The sequence below is a fragment of the Drosophila montana genome, unplaced genomic scaffold (genome assembly GCF_035044405.1).
Source record: "Drosophila montana isolate Dmon_TW-CO22-7 unplaced genomic scaffold, ASM3504440v1 contig_603_1, whole genome shotgun sequence".
NCBI classification, from domain to species: Eukaryota; Metazoa; Arthropoda; class Insecta; order Diptera; family Drosophilidae; genus Drosophila; species Drosophila montana.
The window spans coordinates 66328-86647 of NW_026998921.1; the positions used below are offsets into that span (position 1 = coordinate 66328).

Genomic DNA, 20320 nt, shown 5'->3' on the forward strand with positions numbered 1-20320 from the left:
GAGCCACAGCCAAATTATCTTACAATCTAAAACATTTCGATAAATTAAACTGAATTATAACGTGTTGTTGTTAAAAGCCAAAATAGACTTTATTTCTTAGCTAAAGTTTCAAAACAGTTGCTAAAAAACATAAGCAACTCAACACTTACTATACCATAATAAAAAAAAAACAGTTCTGAGCTTTGGTTTTATTTGTATTAGCAGCTTGGCCGTGAGTTTAGGGTATTTTAAACCACCTCCCTATGATACACCAACATAAAATTTGCAACTCAAACGTATGGCTGGTGTACTGTCGACATATACTTTGCTATCATTAGTGAGGGTTAATTTCATAGCGATGTAGCCTCTACTCGCAACAAATGGGTTCCAGCAGCTCGGAGCTGGGAGCTGGATGTATCTCAGTTGGGTTTCTCTACTACGCCAGTCTATATTGTTGTTAGAGTCCAATTTACCATTTTATTTTTTTCAGACATAAGTGTTCATGATAACTTAAATCAACCAATATTAGAAGACCATGGAAATGAAAATACAAATGCACGACAGGATCGGCAGAAGGATACAAAAACAGCTGTGGGTGATAAAACTTCAAAACTTCAAACTGAAATAGATAACGATGTTATTACCGAGTATAATGTTAATATAAATGAGCAAGCCGAGGACAATATTAAAACAGTGCAAAACGACATTAATATAAAAGAGTCAATTACAAAATGTAGCCCTCAATTAGATAGCTTTGAATCTATACAAGAGTCGCAAACGGACGTCATCATACCATCACTAAAAAGCCCAAGTGGTGAAAATAATAAATTAGTTTTCGAAATCTATTAATGCTGTAAGCCCAAAGAAAAATTTGCTCGAGGAAGCAAATAATAAGCCACTCAGCCCAACAAGCACATCTATTTTAGAACCTGAGGAACGGCTAAGCCCAAGTAATACAAATAATACTGTACCGGTTGATTACCAAAATGCATCTTTAGAAGCAACCAATTCTTCTTCTTTGGAAAGTGCTGATTATGATAAAGTCGATCAGGTAACACAATTTACATTGATTTATAGTATTGACAAAAACGTAATGTGTTCTAAAAATTCTTTTTTTAAGAATCCACCAATTTTGACTGCGACCACATCAGCTAAATGTAACAACGAAAATATCGTCAATGCTAATAACTTAGGTAAGCGAACGTGTGTAATCATTTTTTATGCTTTCCTGGCGTTGCCTTGTTTACTTTTTGAGCTAAAATTCAACGACAGAACAAGTACAAGGGCATAGTCGGGAGTGGCCAACAAGAATACACCCTCAGCTACCGATGCAAGCATTCGAATCATGTATACATGTTTACTCAAGATTACACATGCATATATACAAATACCCAAGCAAGCAGGCTGCCCACAGCGAACCTAACATCAAACAAAGCATAATTACTCTGTTAAAAGTAAGGCGAGTCGGAAATACAAGACATTTATTCTGTCAGATGTTCTTAACACAAATACTAAAAAATACATTAGAAGATTTAAATCTAAGCCTTATGGATGGCCCACTACAATGGGTGGTTAACTACTTCCCCTCTTTAAGAACGGCCGTCCTCGGCCTTTAAGTAGCGATAAAAGCTGACAAGACCTCGTCTTGACGAATTGTAAGTCCTCCTCTCTCATCTGCTGGAGATATGGTAGAGCTAGAGCCGATATCTGTTTTTTACATTTCTCGATGATCTTATCAGAGTTTTAGAATGAGGGTGTTGTTTGCAACCAGAACAGATGGCGAACTCTTAATGTAGGGGTTAAATTCTTAAATGTATTAAATTATTATTGAAGATATTTTGAAAATATTTGAAAATGGATTTTCGATCAGCATGACCCTTGAATTCTTTTGACTAGTATAGGTACCCTTGTGTCCTGGAATCTATAACGATTTCCGTTTTGATTGAATCGACCAGCTGGGCCTTAGTGCGATTGACAACCTTTAGGGCCTTGCCCAAGAAATCAGAACTTGTCACCATCCTATTGTGCACGTTAAGAGCGAACAGCAGGTATTGTATAAATTAACCGAAACGGGTTAGTCAGCGGCTGAGTCAGCGCCTCGTGAGCGTCCATCGCTGGTTACTCAGCGTGCGCATGCGAGGGTATCGGGTATCGTTGCCCGTTCAACAGCCAGAATTTGCTGACCGATGACCATGGGCATCCGGTACCGCGGCGCACTCAGTAACAACTTTGTTGCGCGTATTAACTCCTTCCCCGGATAAGTGGCTACGCAACAAGCAAGAAAGATGACCACCGTGGCACAACTGCTCATGATGGGTTTTGATAGTAGTTGCTCAGCTCATACAGGAAAGGTATGCTGAGTCTTTCTCGGCGTGCTGGCACGTTGATCTGTGACATTGCCGAGACGACTGGGCTCTTTTGCAAGACGCCTTGGTGGTTGATGAAAGTCAGAAGATAGGTTCCAGAGATTAGTTAGTTGTCCGCGTTGGAGGATGCTGACGTCCATGGTTGCGTCGTTAATGATGATAACACCCTCGTCGACCACCGTAATGGGATCCAGGTGTCCAGTGCGTGTGTTGCATGTAGCGGCGCAATGATTTTCTTACAAACAAGTTGAAGGATTGGGAACATAATTAAGATGTGCAAAATGTCATTATTTTAAAAAGCCTTAATACTAGAGACTCCTAGAATGCTAGCTACACTAACGTTTGTGAGATGTTCATTCATGACTTCTCGGATGTCGACGTTGTTCAGGATAGTTGGGCTGATGAGGTCTATTTTAGCTAAAGTTAGAGTTAAAAGCAATATAAATCCGAAATTATCCTGTTTTCTGCCAGTATAGTCTCATATAGGCCTTGTAGATAGAGTTAAGGGCGTCCATGATTGAATTTAATCGTTCTTGAATTTTTGTATTAATTTCTACTTGTCTGTTTTCTGCTTCTATTAAGTGTCCTTGCTTGAATCTAACCTGTTGCCAATCGTCAAAGTCCGGTGTTCCTGCAACCACCTTTAGGGCGGTGCCTAGGAAATTTATGCTTCGGGCCTGTCTATGGTGAACCCTTAGCGTAGATACCAATGTGTTAATACGTCCGAAGTCGGAATAGTGAATACGTCCAGTACTCCTTTCGTCCTGGACACGTTTGTAGTATGTCCGTAGTATACGAATCTGTCCCAAATCGTCACGTCTCCGTCCACTATGGGTATGTGTCGTGTGTGTGAGTAACCAGTATATTTCGTCGTGGCGGTTACGTAAGTCAGGTTTATCGTTATAAGTATTGTCCGAAGTCCTTACCTAAAAAAGTGTTAAAGATTTTATTATTTTAAATGCTGAATGTTTTATACAGATTCTATTGATTCTAACTGAGGTTGTCCTTATGGATCACCCTCCCCTTGATAAGAACCGTCGTCACGGGGTCTGCCTTTACAGTTTCCTCAGAACATAGAGGTGTTAGTTTATTACCCTTCTGTTATCTGTTTTAACCATACTTTGTCGTTTAATTGGTAGGTTTTATATTCGCGATTTCTATTCGCTTGTTCTAAGGTCTTTTCTTAGGCTTTTTGGATTCTCTTATGTCCCTCTCCACATTGGCGGGACCGAAGTGAATTACCTCGATAGGTTTTTTATTTGTTACCGAGTGTATTGTACGATTGTACTATATTGTGGCCATAAATATTAGTTGTACCGTATCGTCGATTTGTGTATCGATCTTTATACACCGAGATATTTCGGTGAGGGTGCTATGGAACCTTTCGATTTGCCCGTTTGACGAGCTGTAACGTGGGGGTGAATTTGCAATGTGGATGTTAAAGTTGTTCAATAGAACGGACTTGATTGTCTCGGAGTTCAACGATTTCTCGTTATCGCAGTAAATTGTTGTAATTTTGGGGATAAGGTTAACCAATTGCAAGATTGGAAATTTTATATCCACTATTGCTCGCGATTCTATTGGTTGTACCATGGCAAGTTTCGAAAATGTATCAACACAGGTGAGGAAGGATATTCTACCTGTTGAGAATACGTCGACGTGGAGTATTTCTCCACCGTAGGTTGGGACAGGTGTCTGTCTAAGGGCTTGTTTGATCGGGTGGCGATTGTATTTTGCCATTGAACAGGTTCTATAATTTAGTGCTATTTCCGTAGCTAGTTTTGTCATCTTTGGGAAGAAATAGTCTCTTAAGACCTGTTTCACGTTCTTTTGGGCTGCGCGATGAGCGCGGTTGTGTTCAGATATCATTATCTTCCTTTGTTCGGAGGTGTCGGTGATGTCTGTGAAAAGGAATTTGCAGTGTTTAAATGTTGTCGAAGGGAATGTTTCAACCAGTTTGTGTTGGATGAATGCCAATATCGGTAGCTCGAAATGTATTGCGTTAACTACATCGACCCTTACTGCGTGTCGCGTTCGGAGAACCTAATTACGTGTTTGGTTTTATCTTTAAAATTAATCAAGTGTGACACATGGGGAGCTTCTGCTTCCTCTATGATAATCTGATTACGGAAACAGTTAACCGGCTTGTCAATTGTTTCTATTATGAAAATGAGTGATTCTTCACTGTGGCAGGTGGATACGTCCGAGTCCGGGCTATCTTCTAAAGTGTTTACTAGCTGGCGTGATAGGGCATCCGCCACAAAGTTTTCTTTTCCCGGTTTGTAAATCAGATTCGCGCCATGCTCGTCGATAAACGCTTTCCAGCGTTTTATCTTGGCGTTAGGATTCCTATCGGATAATGCGAACTTAAGTGAAGATAGTTTCTAAGCTTTTTGTGTGACCAAACGATGGCGAGCAGCTCCCTCTCGTTTGCCGCAAAGTTTTGTTCATTGTCATGCAACGTGCGTAAAATCATCGTGATTGGACGGCCGTTCTGGGATAGAACAGCTCCTAGACCACAACCGGAGGCATCGCTGGTAAGGTCGAATGGTTTTTTAAAATTGGGGTATGTTAATAGAACATCCTCCGAAGCCAAGATTCTTTCAACCTTGAAAAGGTTTGTAATTGGTTCTGACTTAGTTTGATTTCCACTTTTCATGAGTGGTTTTTGCTAATTTTGCCCTTTTCACCTTTTAGAGCGTCCGTGAGGGGCTTGGCGATTTTGGCGTAATCTTTAATAAACCAGCGATAGTAACTCGCAAGACCTAGAAATGATCTAAGGTCAAAAAGCGTGCGTGAGGCTGGGAAATTTGAAATTTTTTGCACCTTTTCAGGTGAGGTCTTTATCCCATCCCTGGATACGATGAATCCCAAATCTTCTAAGATTTTTTTTAAAAAACTTGGACTTCTCCTGGGATAATCGCATACCTGCATCATGAAGACTTTTAAGGACCCAATCGATGTCCTTAATATGTCCTTCTTTCGTTTCAGAAAAGTTAATTACGTCGTCTACATAAGCGTAGCACGACTGGCTTATCCTCTCTCTGAGGACATCATCGATGGCTCTGTGGAGAATACTCGGGGCGTTTTTCAGCCCAAAGGGCAGTCTGCAAAGCTCATATTTTCCGTTGTTGACGGAAAATGCCGTTTTCTCTCTGTCTTGTTCGGCGAGTTCGATCTGATGAAAGCCTGATTTGAATACTGTGAAATACTGGGCCATGCCCATATTCGACAAGATTTTCGAAATTGTGGGAATGGGGTATTTGTCATCGATCGTGTTTTGATTCAGTTTCCTGAATTCAATAACAAGTCTCTTTTTCGGAGACCATTTTCGTCAGTTCCCTTTTTGTCAACGACCCAAGTCGGGTTATTGTAGGGAGACTTTGAGAGCCGAATAATGCCGTTAGCTAGAAATTGTTTAACTTCTGCATTAACAAAATTAGCGACGCCCATGGGGTGTGGATATAATTTGAGTATTCCCGTTCCCCGTTTGTTCTAATCGTTGCTATGGTTTTGATGTCATATGGCAGAGCCTCGATAGGGCTTTTAATCTTTCTTTAATCATTTTTGTTAATGACTCGCGGACGGCTGTCGGTACATCGGCGTCGTCAATTTGAATGAAATTTACATTAAGGGAACTTGTGAAAAGAATGGGTTCTGACCCGAAGCTCGTTTTAATTTGATTATTTGTAAAAACAATGGTGGCATTGTCGTTTTGAGGAGACCGAGGCCTATAATGCCGTCAAAATCTTTAAGGGTATCTACTATAACAAGTAAGAGGTTCTAGTCGGGAGCTCCCTACTAGGGGATACTCTGAACCCTTTTCTTCCAACGCCAAATGCAGCTGGCGCTACGCGCTCGTTTGCTTTAGTAGGAATAAAGAAAAATTAAAATTAAAAAAAATTGTTCCCTTAGCAGGGTTCGAACTCGCAACTAACCGCACCACTTGCCGCCGCCTCTACTCAAGAGCCACACCAATAATTGAGTTTTATTGAGAAAAAAACCAATTAAAATAGCAGCACGGAAAACAATACAATCGCAATTGCAATGCTGTTGAAAGAATTCAAAGCAGACGTACAAGTCACTTTTTGGTGTAATAAAAGGTGTAATTGAGGTCAAAAGTTCATGGGCCTACACCTGTTGAATTCCCCCGTACAGCACCCACTGAACAATTAGAAGGGCATTCATACGCCGCTGCCACCAGAAGAGGACTAGCTGCATTCAGCAAAGAAATCAACGTCCCCAGCGCTAGCCAGCGAGAAGGAGCAGCGCAAGCTAGGCTACATAGATTGCTGAGGGAACAGCAACAGGAGAGGCTGACTGCGCAACAACAGCAACAGCAGATATCTGGAAACGGGGAAGGACTTTCCTCTGCCATCAAGGACATGAGCCGAGTTATCGAGAGGATGACAGAAATGCAACAGCAGGTTTCGGGTATGCAACAGTAAATCCTTACCCTTCTATGAAAATCGAGATAAGTCTTCCCGCCCCCTTCTTTCTACTTCTGCGCTCTTATCTAATGGAGCCAAAGTTCGAAGTCAAAGTGACGGGACCTCGAAGTCAAAGTTAGAGCAGCAATCTCTCCTGCCCGCAAAATGAAGGCGGGTCTCCCCCAAGACAGAGTACTGGGCCCCTTTCTCTACAACTTGTACACGGCAGACATCTCCACTCCGGATGAACTACACGAGTTTGCCACCCCAGGCAAATACTTGATGGTCACATTTGCCGATGACGTGGCAATATTTTACTCCGCCCACTGCGAGTATGAAGCCACTGCCGCTATAAGATTGCCAAGGCCAACTGGCTACTAAACCCCAACAGCCCCTTGCCACTTCGCTGCAAACGGGCAGTTTACAACGTCGTGGTGGCACCAACTTGAAGATACGGTATTCAGGTTTGGGACATTGCATCTCGGACAAATCGAAGACGGATTCAGACACTCCAAAACTTGGCCTTGCGCCGAATTACCGGTGCTGACTGGTACGTCAGAAATTCTACCTTGCACAGAGACCTCAAAATGGAGACCATAGACAGCCAAGTCGGAGCATTCGCCAACCGGTACAACTAACGCTTGCAGCGACACTGCAACCGGGTAGCAAGAGAACTCGCTGGGAGGTGTGTAGTCAGGAGGCTCAAGAGAAGATCGTTCAAGGACCTCCTCCAACCACGACATAGCAGACGCCCCAGAGTCTCCCGACTACCTACGTGACGATGCAGCCTTACTCAAAAACGCCGCCTTTGACGTTTTTCAACGATAAAGCCTAAGCCAACTGTGTTGTCATAAAAATGTATGCTATTTTTGATTCAATACAATAAACAAACATAAAAAAAAAAAAGGCGACGTACACACACATGAATGTGTGTGTGTACCTGAACAAAGAAATTCTTGGAATTTGCGCTAGCTGATGCTTACAGGTGCGCACATAACTTTTGTGTTTCTTAACCGATCCTAATGAAATTTTCGACAGTATATCTTATAGTAGAATAGAATATAGAATATTCGTGTGTTCTCAATTGTAATATCAATTGCATTAATTGTGGCTTAAATTAGTGGGCAGTACAAGTTGGTTTATTAACTTGATTTATAGCTTTGCGTTGGTAAAGGGGAGGTGGCGATAGCTATAAAATGAAAGATACTTGACATATATATATACTATTCTAAAAGCTACATCAAGTTTGGCGACTCTAGCTCTTATTATTAAATAAAATTGCGCAAAAAACTGGATTTCGACATCGATTTTTATCGATTACTTTGAAACTTTGCAAGCCATCGAATATCGGAAACAAACTCGATCTGCGCGGCGACTAGGAGGACCTACTGTCAAGTCTATTGCTCTTATAGGTTCTGAGATCCTGGCGTTCATACATACTGACAGACGGACATGGCTAGATCGACTCGTCTGTTGATGCTGATCAAGAATATATATACTTTATGGGGCCAGAGATGCTTCCTTCTGCCTGTTACATACATTTGCACAAATACATTATACCCTTTTTACCCATTTTTAATGGGTTCAGGGTATAAAAAAATATGATTTTACTTAGAACAAGTGAATAAGACATTTCTTCTCAATCTTTGTGCTGTCATGTAAGGATTTAACCTGGCAAGGGGTTTCAACTGGCACCACGAGCAACCTGATTGTACGTCCTTTTAGTACTCGCATGACGAAGGGTAGCAGGGAGCGACCGATTAAAATTGCAACTTTCAGCATCAGAGAGGTCGCCGTCAACTTTTGTGGCATCGGCTTGGGCCGTTGACTCATATTCCTGGTCACTTGCAGGTTCCTGCGAAGTATAGTTTATTTTCTGGCTACGCTTAAGGTTCCCTGATTTACCCTGTTGGTAACTGGTCTTTTTTTTATACCGAGATGACGAGTCTATTTCCATAGGCTCGGGTGCGGGCTGGCTTTGGGGGTTTGGGCTTTGAAGCTGAAAACGCTGTTTGTTACTGGCCGGACCTGCACCTGCTTGATTTTGGCCACCCCCCTGGCTCTTGGTATAATGCGGATTCTTCCGCTGGCCCCCTAGGGACTGATTATCGTTATGGTTCTGTTGAGGGTTATTGCGCCAGTTCTGGTTTTTTTGACCAGATGGTTTCTGTGCTTACTCCTCCATGTGTCTAGCGAAACTTGCTGCGAACATATCGCGTTCGTTGCTAGCCTCTGCTTCTTGAGCTAAGGCTAACGCCAAGGGCAGATCGCGAGGTTGCGCTGGGAATACAACGTTTCTCAGGGACTTTTAAAGCTCTCTTTTTAGAGTCTTCTTCGCGAGAACTTTTTTCTGTTGGGCGCCAATTAACCGAAACGGGTTGGTAGATTATAAATTATATTATTTATTGGCAGGCCCGTGAGGGCACTGGAGCTCACTTAATAAAACTAAATTATAAAATATCTTAGCCTATCCCTCGAAGCTCTGGATCGCCAGCAGAACCGCCGGCATCTCGCTGAGTTCGTGCCTCGTGACCGTCCATCGCTGGTCACTCAGCGCACGCATGCGAGGGTATCGGGTATCGTTGCCCGTTTAACAGCCAGAATCTGCTGACCGTTGCACCATGGGCATCCGGTACCGCGGCGCACTCAGCAACAACTTTGTTGCGCGTGTTAACTTATACACCTCCAAAGCCTTACGCATATGGAATTGTGGAAACGTGGTCCACATTCTCATGTTCTATTTACTTGCGCATAAGCCGTAGAGTGAGACATCGTGTTTGTCCCTTACAATTACATCGTCGTCCAAAATTGGTAAATAATTGGAGAGTGAATAATCCGTAACACGTGACACCGTGTGTATCAGTTGGAGGAACCTAAAATCATAGCTTAAGCTATCAATGAAGCAAAAAATTATTATAGTCGGTAGGTGAGTCCTTATTGACCACTCTTCTCTTTTAACGAGGACCTGTGTCTCTAAGTGTACATATTGGAGTAAGTTTATTCCCTAGCCTCCTCTTTCCTTTTAGTACCGCCCTTATGTTTTGTGAGGTTTGCGCTCACAGTACTCTATTCTTTATTTCCTAATGAAAACTGGCCTAGGTGTGTAAAACGCCTATAGACCTATCGGAGGTGAGGCTATACACTGTACTGTTGCAAGTTTCGAAAATTAGTCGATGCTGGTGAGGGAAATCTAATTCACAGTTTTACAAATCGTAATTGTGTAACATTTCCCTGTGAATGAGCGGATTTTCGTAGGGCTGAGTTCCTGTTTTCTTGTATGCCCGTCGTACTTTCTTTTGAAGTTCATGACTACCTCATTTAACTTGGTCAGCATTTTGGGAGGTAATAATCGACCGTGATCTGATAAAAGGGTTGTCATAATTTATAGCGTTCGGTATTATTTGATATCTGAAGTTTTCCTAGTTAACCGGCTTTTCTATCGTATCAATAACGTACACCGGCAGGTATAACTCAATGTAAATTGTGGCTAAGTCGGATTCAGGGCCATTTTATTAAACAAGTTTATATTCTGCCAAGTTTATATTCTGGTTGGTAAACGATACAATATCGTCAATGCTAACATTCTAGCGTTTAAATGTTGTTCCCCTTCCTAAACCGCAATCAAATCAGTCCGGAGCTTTGGATTGGTTTGTATTAGCAGCTTTGCCTTAAGCTTAGGGTATTTCAAACCACCTCCCTATGACAGGCCAACTTACAAGTTGCAACTCAAACGTATGGCTGGTATACTGTCGATAGAGACTTTGCAATCATTAGTGAGGGGTGATTTCACAGCGACGTACCCACTACTCGCAACTCCTGCAACTCGGAGCTGGGAGCTGGATATATCTTAGTTTGGTATTCTCTACTACGCCAGTCTATATTGTTTTTAGAGTCCAATTTACCATTTTATTTTTTTCAGACATAAGTGTTCATGATAACTTAAATGAACCAATATTAGAAGACCATGGAAATGAAAATACAAATACACGACAGGATCGGCAGAAGGATACAAAAACAGCTGTGGCTGATAAAACTTCAAAACTTCAAACTGAAATAGATAACGATGTTATTACCGAGTATAATGTTAATATAAATGAGCAAGCCGAGGACAATATTAAAACAGTTCAAGACGACATTATTATAAAAGAGTCAATTACAATATTTAGCCCTCAAATAGAAAGCTTGGAATCTATACAAGAGTCGCAAACAGACGTCATCATACCATCACTAAAAAGCCCAAGTGGTGAAAATAATAAATTAGTTTCGAAATCTATTAATGCTGTAAGCCCAAAGAAAAATTTGCTCGAGGAAGCAAATAATAAGCCACTCAGCCCAACAAGAACATCTATTTTAGAACCTGAGGAACGGCTAAGCCCAAGTAATACAAATAATACAGTACCGGTTTGTTACCAAAATGCATCTTTAGAAACCACCAATTCTTCTTCTTTGGAAAGTGCTGATTATGATAAAGTCGATCATGTAAACCAATCTAAATTAATTTATAGTATTGACGAAACCGTAATGTGTTCTAAAAATTCTCTTTTTAAGAAGCCACCAATTTTGACTGCGACCACATCAGCTAAATGTAACAACGAAAATATCGTCAATGCTAATAACTTAGGTAAGTGAACGTGTGTAATCATTTCTTATGCTTTCGGTCGCGAATGTATAACTTTAACATGTACAGTCACGATAATAATGGCATTAACCTGGCGTTGCCTTGTTTACTTTTTGAAGCCTTTAAGCTAAAATTCAACAACAGAACAAGTACAGGGGCATAGTCGGGAGTGGCCAACAAGAATACACCCTCAGCTACCGATACAAGCATTCGAATCATGTGTACATGATTACTCAAAATTACACATGCATATATACAAATATCCAAGCAAGCAGGCTGCCCACAGCGTACCTAACATCAAACAAAGCATAATTACTCTGTTAAAAGTAAAGCGAGTCGGAAATATAAGACATTTATTCTAGTCAATGTTCTTAATTTAATCAAGACACAAATACTAAAAATACATTAGAAGATTTAAATCTAAGCTTTATGGATAGCCCACTGCAATGGGTGGTTAACTAATTCCCCTCTTTAAGAACGGCCGTCCTCGGCCTTTAAGTAGCGATAAAAGCTGACAAGACCTCGTCTTGACGAAGTGTAAGTACTCCTCTCTCTTATCTGCTGGAGATATGGTAGAGATAGGGCCGATATCTGTTTTTCACATTTCTCGATGATCTTATCAGAGTTTTAGAATGAGGGTGTTGTTTGCAACCAGAACAGATGGCGAACTCTAAATGTAGGGGTTAAATTCTTAAATGTATTAAATTATTATTGTAGATATTTTTAAAATATAATAATTGTAATATATATAATATATAATAACAGTAATAGTCTGTGAGTTAGTTGAAAATGGATTTTCGATCAGCATGACCCTTGAATTCTTTTGACTAGTATAGGTACCCTTGTGTCCTGGAATCTATAACGAATTCCCTTTTGATTGATTCGACCAGCTGGGCCTTGGTGCGATTGACAACCTTTAGGGCCTTGCCCAAGAAGTCACAACAAGATTCTATTGTGCACGTGTAGAGCGGACAGCAGCTATTGTGTACACCACCAAAACCTTACGCATATGGACTTGTGGAAACGTGTTCTTTATTTTCATGATCTACTTACTTGCGCATATGCCGTAGAGTGAGACATCGTGTTTGTCCCTTACAAGTACATCGTCGTCCAAAATTGGGCCTTGGTGCGATTGACAACCTTTAGGGCCTTTCCCAAAAAGTCAGAACTTGTCACCATCCTATTGTGCACGTATCTGCCCCTGACAAGTACATCGTCGTCCAAAATAAATAAATAAATGGAGTGTGAGTAATCCGTTACACACGGTGTCACTGTAGCTAGTAGGAAGGGTATCAGTTGGAGGAACCTAAAATCATAGGAATCATAATGAAGCAAAAAAATGATTGTAGTCGGTAGGTGAGTCCTTGTTGACCACTCTTCTCTTTTATGGTAGGTGAGGCTATACGCTGTACTGTTGCAAGTTTCGAAAATTGGTCGGTGCTGGTGAGGAAAATCTAATTGACAGTTTCACAAATCTTAATTGTGTAACATTTCCCTGTGAATGAGCGGATTGTCATCGGGCTGAGTTTCTGTTTTTTTTTTGTGTGGTTGTTTATTTTACTGAATCAATAATAGCATACATTTTTATTACAACACAGTTGGCTTAGCTGATATTTCGCCAAGCCTGGTTGAGTTCTCAGGCTTTATCGAGGACAAACGTCAAAGGCGGCTTTTTTGAATAAGGCTGCATCGTCACGTAGGTAGTCTGGGGACTCTGGGGCGTCTCCTATGTCGTGGTTGGAGGAGGTCCTTGAACGATCTTCTCTTGAGCCTCCCGACTACACACCTCCCAGCGTGGTCTCGTGCTACCCGGTTGCAGTGTCGCTGCAAGCGTTAATTGTACCGGTTGGCGAATGCTCTGACTTGGCTGTCTATGGTCTCCATTTTGAGGTCTCTGTGCAAGGTAGAATTTCTGACGTACCAGTCAGCACCGGTCATTCGACGCAAGGTTAAGTTTTGGAGTGTCTGAATCCGTCTTCGATTTGTCCGACGTTGCAACCTGCCCGTTTGCAGCGAAGTGACAATGGGCTGTTGGGGTTTAGTAACCAGTTGGCCTTGGCCATCTTATCGACGGCTTAAGAAGGCCGTCGATGTGCGCCCGAAAACGAAGCCTCTTATCCAGTCAATTCCAAGATACTTGGCGCTTCTGCCAGGGTGAAGGGGGCTACCATCTATCCAGATTGCTGGAGCCTTGCCAAGCCTCAGTGTGTAGTTGACCACCTGGTACTTCGAGGCATTGAGCTTGATGTTCTACCTGCGTGTCCAGCTCTCAAGCAAGTGGATGTATTCCTGGGCCCCGTCAGTGGCTTCATACTCGCAGTGGGCGGAGTAAAATATTGCCACTTCATCGGGAAATGTGGCCATCAAGTACTTGCCTGGGGTGGCAAACTAGTGTAGGTCATCCGGAGTGGGGATGTCTGCCGTGAACAAATTGTAGAGAAAGGGGCCCAGTACGCTGCCTTGGGGACACCCGTCTTTATTTTGCGAGCAGCAGAGATTGCTACTCTAACTTTGACTTCGAACTTTCGCTCCATTGGATAAGAGCGCAGAAATAGAAAGAAGGGGGCGGGAAGACTTATCTTGATTTTCTGGAGCAATCCATCAATCCAGACACGATCGAAGTCCTGCTTAACGTTTAAAAAGACTCCATAGCAGTAGTCTTTGTCGTCGCAAGCCTTAAGAACATGGTTAAACACTCTGTGAACCTGTTCAACAGCGCCATGCCCTCCCCTGAACCCAAATTGGTGATCAGGAAGGATGGCCATGTGATCCATAAGCTTTGAAAGTCGGGCGATAATCAGCCTTTCCCAAACCTTCGACAAGGAAGGCAGGAGACTGATCGGCCCATATGACTCAGGGTCATATTCCGGCTTGCCCGACTTATGGATCATATGGATCCTCGCTAACTACCACTGGGCAAGGAAGTGTTGCGTCCTTAATATGGCGTTGAAGATCAACGTTATAGAAAGGAGCGCTCGCATTGATAGGGACTTCAGAGTGGTGTGGCATATTCCATCATGGCCCGGAGCTTTAGCCCTGGGAAGGACTTTGACGACGTTGATCACCTCCTCCACGCGGATGGGGCCGATAGGTGGTGACAACTGTAGAGGTGTCTCCAACGCTCGGGTACTTTCATCGCGCTTCTGGGGAGAGGTGTAAACCGTTCCTCCAGGTGGCTGGCGAAGGTATCAGCTTGCTCTTCGTCTGTTAGCCAGTATTTACCATTGTGGCGAAGAAGAGGAACGGCTCTCCAGCGTTGGCGCTTCAGGTTTTTAGTTGCTCGCCAGAGCAAGTATCCTAAGTCATGGGTATAGTCCATGCTCTCCAACCTTCTAGAGAAGGATGCGTCTTTGTGCCTGCTCCGCTCTTCGCCACTCCGCCTTGTCCCATGGATGCTGTGCCTCTTGATCCTGAGCAGGTTGACTATGTCTGCGGACAGTCCGTTGCCAGCATTGTCCAGCCGCCTGGCAACTAGTGGGGAAGTGGCTTCAGCTGCTGCTGCGCGAATCTTTGCGTTGAGCAGCTCAATGGCGTCCTCTACATCCCGTCCAGTGCAGATTTCGGTGTTAAGGTGAATACTTTCACTCATCTGCCTCTGGGAGACACCGAGATCAGTGCGTGCGTTGATCAGCCTCGGTATTGCGCTGACCACCCTGGCCCTGCTCTCCAGGGTAACTATCAGGGCCAGGTGATCGCTGGGGAGATCCCAATCATCAGCGATTGAGAGGCACTGGTCAGGGATCCCCTGGTAGATGGCGAAGTTTTTCAACGATAAAGCCTGAGGACTCAACCTGGCTTGGCGTAATTCACCTAAGCCAACTGTGTTGTAATAAAAATGTATGCTATTTTTGATTCAATACAATAAACAAACATAAAAAAAAAAAGGCGACGTACACACACATGAATGTGTGTGTGTACATGAACAAAGAAATTCTTGGAATTTGCGCTAGCTGATGCTTACAGGTGCGTACATAACTTTTGTGTTTCTTAACCGATCCTAATGAAATTTTCGACAGTATATCTTATAGTAGAATAGAATATAGAATATTCGTGTTGTAATATCAATTGCATTAATTGTGGCTTGAATTAGTGGGCAATACAAGTTGGTTTATTAACTTGATTTATAGCTTTGTGGTGGTAAAGGGGAGGTGGCGATAGCTATAAAATGAAAGATACTTGACATATATATATACTATTCTAAAAGCTACATCAAGTTTGGCGACTCTAGCTCTTATTATTAAATAAAATTGCGCAAAAAACTGGATTTCGACATCGATTTTTATCGATTACTTGGAAACTTTGCAAGCTATCGAATATCGGAAACAAACTCGATCTGCGCGGCGACTAGGAGGACCTACTGTCAAGTCTATTGCACGAGCAACCTGATTGTACGTCCTTTTAGTACTCGCATGACGAAGGGTAGCAGGCAGCGACCGATTAAAATTGCAACTTTCAGCATCAGAGAGGTCGCCGTCAACTTTTGTGGCATCGGCTTGGGCCGTTGACTCATATTCCTGGTCACTTGCAGGTTCCTGCGAAGCATAGTTTATTTTCTGGCTACGCTTAATGTTCCCTGATTTACCCTGTTGGTAACTGGTCTTTTTTTTATACCGAGATGACGAATCTATTTCCATAGGCTCGGGTGCGGGCTGGCTTTGGGGGTTTGGGCTTTGAAGCTGAAAACGCTGTTTGTTACTGGCCGGACCTGCACCTGCTTGATTTTGGCCACCCCCCTGGCTCTTGGTATAATGCGGATTCTTCCGCTGGCCCCCTAGGGACTGATTATCGTTATGGTTCTGTTGAGGGTTATTGCGCCAGTTCTGGTTTTTTTGACCAGATGGTTTCTGTGCTTACTCCTCCATGTGTCTAGCGAAACTTGCTGCGAACATATCGCGTTCGTTGCTAGCCTCTGCTTCTTGAGCTAAGGCTAACGCCAAGGGCAGATCGCGAGGTTGCGCTGGGAATACAACGTTTCTCAGGGACTTTTAAAGCTCTCTTTTAGAGTCTTCTTCGCGAGAACTTTTTTCTGTTGGGCGCCAATTAACCGAAACGGGTTGGTAGATTATATATTATATTATTTATTGGCAGGCCCGTGAGGGCACTGGAGCTCACTTAATAAAACTAAATTATAAAATATCTTAGCCTATCCCTCGAAGCTCTGGATCGCCGGCAGAACCGCCGGCATCTCGCTGAGTCCGTGCCTCGTGACCGTCCATCGCTGGTCACTCAGCGCGCGCATGCGAGGGTATCGGGTATCGTTGCCCGTTTAACAGCCAGAATCTGCTGACCGTTGCACCATGGGCATCCGGTACCGCGGCGCACTCAGCAACAACTTTGTTGCGCGTGTTAACTTATACACCTCCAAAGCCTTACGCATATGGAATTGTGGAAACGTGGTCCACATTTTCATGTTCTATTTACTTACGCATAAGCCGTAGAGTGAGACATCGTGTTTGTCCCTTACAATTACATCGTCGTCCAAAATTGGTAAATAATTGGAGAGTGAATAATCCGTAACACGTGACACCGTGTGTATCAGTTGGAGGAACCTAAAATCATAGCTTAAGCTATCAATGAAGCAAAAAATTATTATAGTCGGTAGGTGAGTCCTTATTGACCACTCTTCTCTTTTAACGAGGACCTGTGTCTCTAAGTGTACATATTGGAGTAAGTTTATTCCCTAGCCTCCTCTTTCCTTTTAGTACCGCCCTTATGTTTTGTGAGGTTTGCGCTCACAGTACTCTATTCTTTATTTCCTAATGAAAACTGGCCTAGGTGTGTAAAACGCCTATAGACCTATCGGAGGTGAGGCTATACACTGTACTGTTGCAAGTTTCGAAAATTAGTCGATGCTGGTGAGGGAAATCTAATTCACAGTTTTACAAATCGTAATTGTGTAACATTTCCCTGTGAATGAGCGGATTTTCGTAGGGCTGAGTTCCTGTTTTCTTGTATGCCCGTCGTACTTTCTTTTGAAGTTCATGACTACCTCATTTAACTTGGTCAGCATTTTGGGAGGTAATAATCGACCGTGATCTGATAAAAGGGTTGTCATAATTTATAGCGTTCGGTATTATTTGATATCTGAAGTTTTCTTAGTTAACCGGCTTTTCTATCGTATCAATAACGTACACCGGCAGGTATAACTCAATGTAAATTGTGGCTAAGTCGGATTCAGGGCCATTTTATTAAACAAGTTTATATTCTGCCAAGTTTATATTCTGTTTGGTAAACGATACAATATCGTCAATGCTAACATTGTTCAAATGTTGTTCCCCTTCCTAAACCGCAATCAAATCAGTCCGGAGCTTTGGATTGGTTTGTATTAGCAGCTTTGCCTTAAGCTTAGGGTATTTCAAACCACCTCCCTATGACAGGCCAACTTACAAGTTGCAACTCAAACGTATGGCTGGTATACTGTCGATAGAGACTTTGCTATCATTAGTGAGGGGTGATTTCACAGCGACGTACCCACTACTCGCAACATATGGGTTCCAGCAACTCGGAGCTGGGAGCTGGATATATCTTAGTTTGGTATTCTCTACTACGCCAGTCTATATTGTTTTTAGAGTCCAATTTACCATTTTATTTTTTTCAGACATAAGTGTTCATGATAACTTAAATGAACCAATATTAGAAGACCATGGATATGAAAATACAAATACACGACAGAATCGGCAGAAGGATACAAAAACAGCTGTGGCTGATAAAACTTCAAAACTTCAAACTGAAATAGATAACGATGTTATTACCGAGTATAATGTTAATATAAATGAGCAAGCCGAGGACAATATTAAAACAGTTCAAGACGACATTATTATAAAAGAGTCAATTACAATATTTAGCCCTCAAATAGAAAGCTTGGAATCTATACAAGAGTCGCAAACGGACGTCATCATACCATCACTAAAAAGCCCAAGTGGTGAAAATAATAAATTAGTTTTCAAATCTATTAATGCTGTAAGCCCAAAGAAAAATTTGCTCGAGGAAGCAAATAATAAGCCACTCAGCCCAACAAGAACATCTATTTTAGAACCTGAGGAACGGCTAAGCCCAAGTAATACAAATAATACAGTACCGGTTTGTTACCAAAATGCATCTTTAGAAACCACCAATTCTTCTTCTTTTGAAAGTGCTGATTATGATAAAGTCGATCAGGTAAACCAATCTAAATTAATTTATAGTATTGACGAAACCGTAATGTGTTCTAAAAATTCTCTTTTTAAGAAGCCACCAATTTTGACTGCGACCACATCAGCCAAATGTAACAACGAAAATATCGTCAATGCTAATAACTTAGGTAAGTGAACGTGTGTAATCATTTCTTATGCTTTCGGTCGCGAATGTATAACTTTAACATGTACAGTCACGATAATAATGGCATTAACCTGGCGTTGCCTTGTTTACTTTTTGAAGCCTTTAAGCTAAAATTCAACAACAGAACAAGTACAAGGGCATAGTCAGGAGTGGCCAACAAGAATACACCCTCAGCTACCGATACAAGCATTCGAATCATGTATACATGATTACTCAAAATTACACATGCATATATACAAATACCCAAGCAAGCAGGCTGCCCACAGCGTACCTAACATCAAACAAAGCATAATTACTCTGTTAAAAGTAAAGCGAGTCGGAAATATAAGACATTTATTCTAGTCAATGTTCTTAATTTAATCAAGACACAAATACTAAAAATACATTAGAAGATTTAAATCTAAGCTTTATGGATAGCCCACTGCAATGGGTGGTTAACTACTTCCCCTCTTTAAGAACAGCTGTCCTCGGCTTTTAAGTAGCGATAAAAGCTGACAAGACCTCGTCTTGACGAAGTGTAAGTACTCCTCTCTCTTATCTGCTGGAGATTTGGTAGAGATAGGGCCGATATCTGTTTTTCACATTTCTCGATGATCTTATCAGAGTTTTAGAATGAGGGTGTTGTTTGCAACCAGAACAGATGGCGAACTCTAAATGTAGGGGTTAAATTCTTAAATGTATTAAATTATTATTGTAGATATTTTTAAAATATAATAATTGTAATATATATAATATATAATAACAGTAATAGTCTGTGAGTTAGTTGAAAATGGATTTTCGATCAGCATGACCCTTGAATTCTTTTGACTAGTATAGGTACCCTTGTGTCCTGGAATCTATAACGAATTCCCTTTTGATTGATTCGACCAGCTGGGCCTTGGTGCGATTGACAACCTTTAGGGCCTTGCCCAAGAAGTCACAACACACGATTCTATTGTGCACGTGTAGAGCGGACAGCAGCTATTGTGTACACCACCAAAACCTTACGCATATGGACTTGTGGAAACGTGTTCTTTATTTTCATGATCTACTTACTTGCGCATATTCCGTAGAGTGAGACATCGTGATTGTCCCTTACAAGTACATCGTCGTCCAAAATTGATAAATAATTGGAGTGCGAGTAATCCGTAACACACGGTGTCACTGTAGCTAGTAGGAAGGGTATCAGGTGGAGGAACCTAAAATCATAGGTCTTAAGCTATAAATGAAGCAAAGAAATGATTATAGTCGGTAGGTGAGTCTTTTGTTGACCACTCTTCTCTTTTATGGTAGGTGAGGCTATACGCTGTACTGTTGCAAGTTTCGAAAATTGGTCGGTGCTGGTGAGGAAAATCTAATTGACAGTTTCACAAATCTTAATTGTGTAACATTTCCCTGTGAATGAGCGGATTGTCATCGGGCTGAGTTTCTGTTTTTTTTTTGTGTGGTTGTTTATTTTACTGAATCAATAATAGCATACATTTTTATTACAACACAGTTGGCTTAGCTGATATTTCGCCAAGCCTGGTTGAGTCCTCAGGCTTTATCGAGGACAAACGTCAAAGGCGGCTTTTTTGAATAAGGCTGCATCGTCACGTAGGTAGTCTGGGGACTCTGGGGCGTCTCCTATG

The 20320-nt window shown here is 42.0% G+C and overlaps 1 protein-coding gene across 1 annotated transcript; it reads left to right on the top strand.

The window, feature by feature from the left end:
- Positions 1-359: 359 nt before the first annotated feature.
- On the top strand, positions 360-18932 carry LOC135439641 (uncharacterized). The gene is made up of 8 exons (XM_064698392.1): positions 360-393; positions 470-633; positions 812-1030; positions 1100-1172; positions 10695-11254; positions 11324-11396; positions 17992-18551; positions 18621-18932. The coding sequence occupies exons 1-8, from the start codon at positions 360-362 to the stop codon at positions 18699-18701; spliced, it is 1764 nt and encodes a 587-aa protein (XP_064554462.1). The 3' UTR covers positions 18702-18932.
- The last annotated feature ends 1388 nt before the right edge of the window (positions 18933-20320 follow it).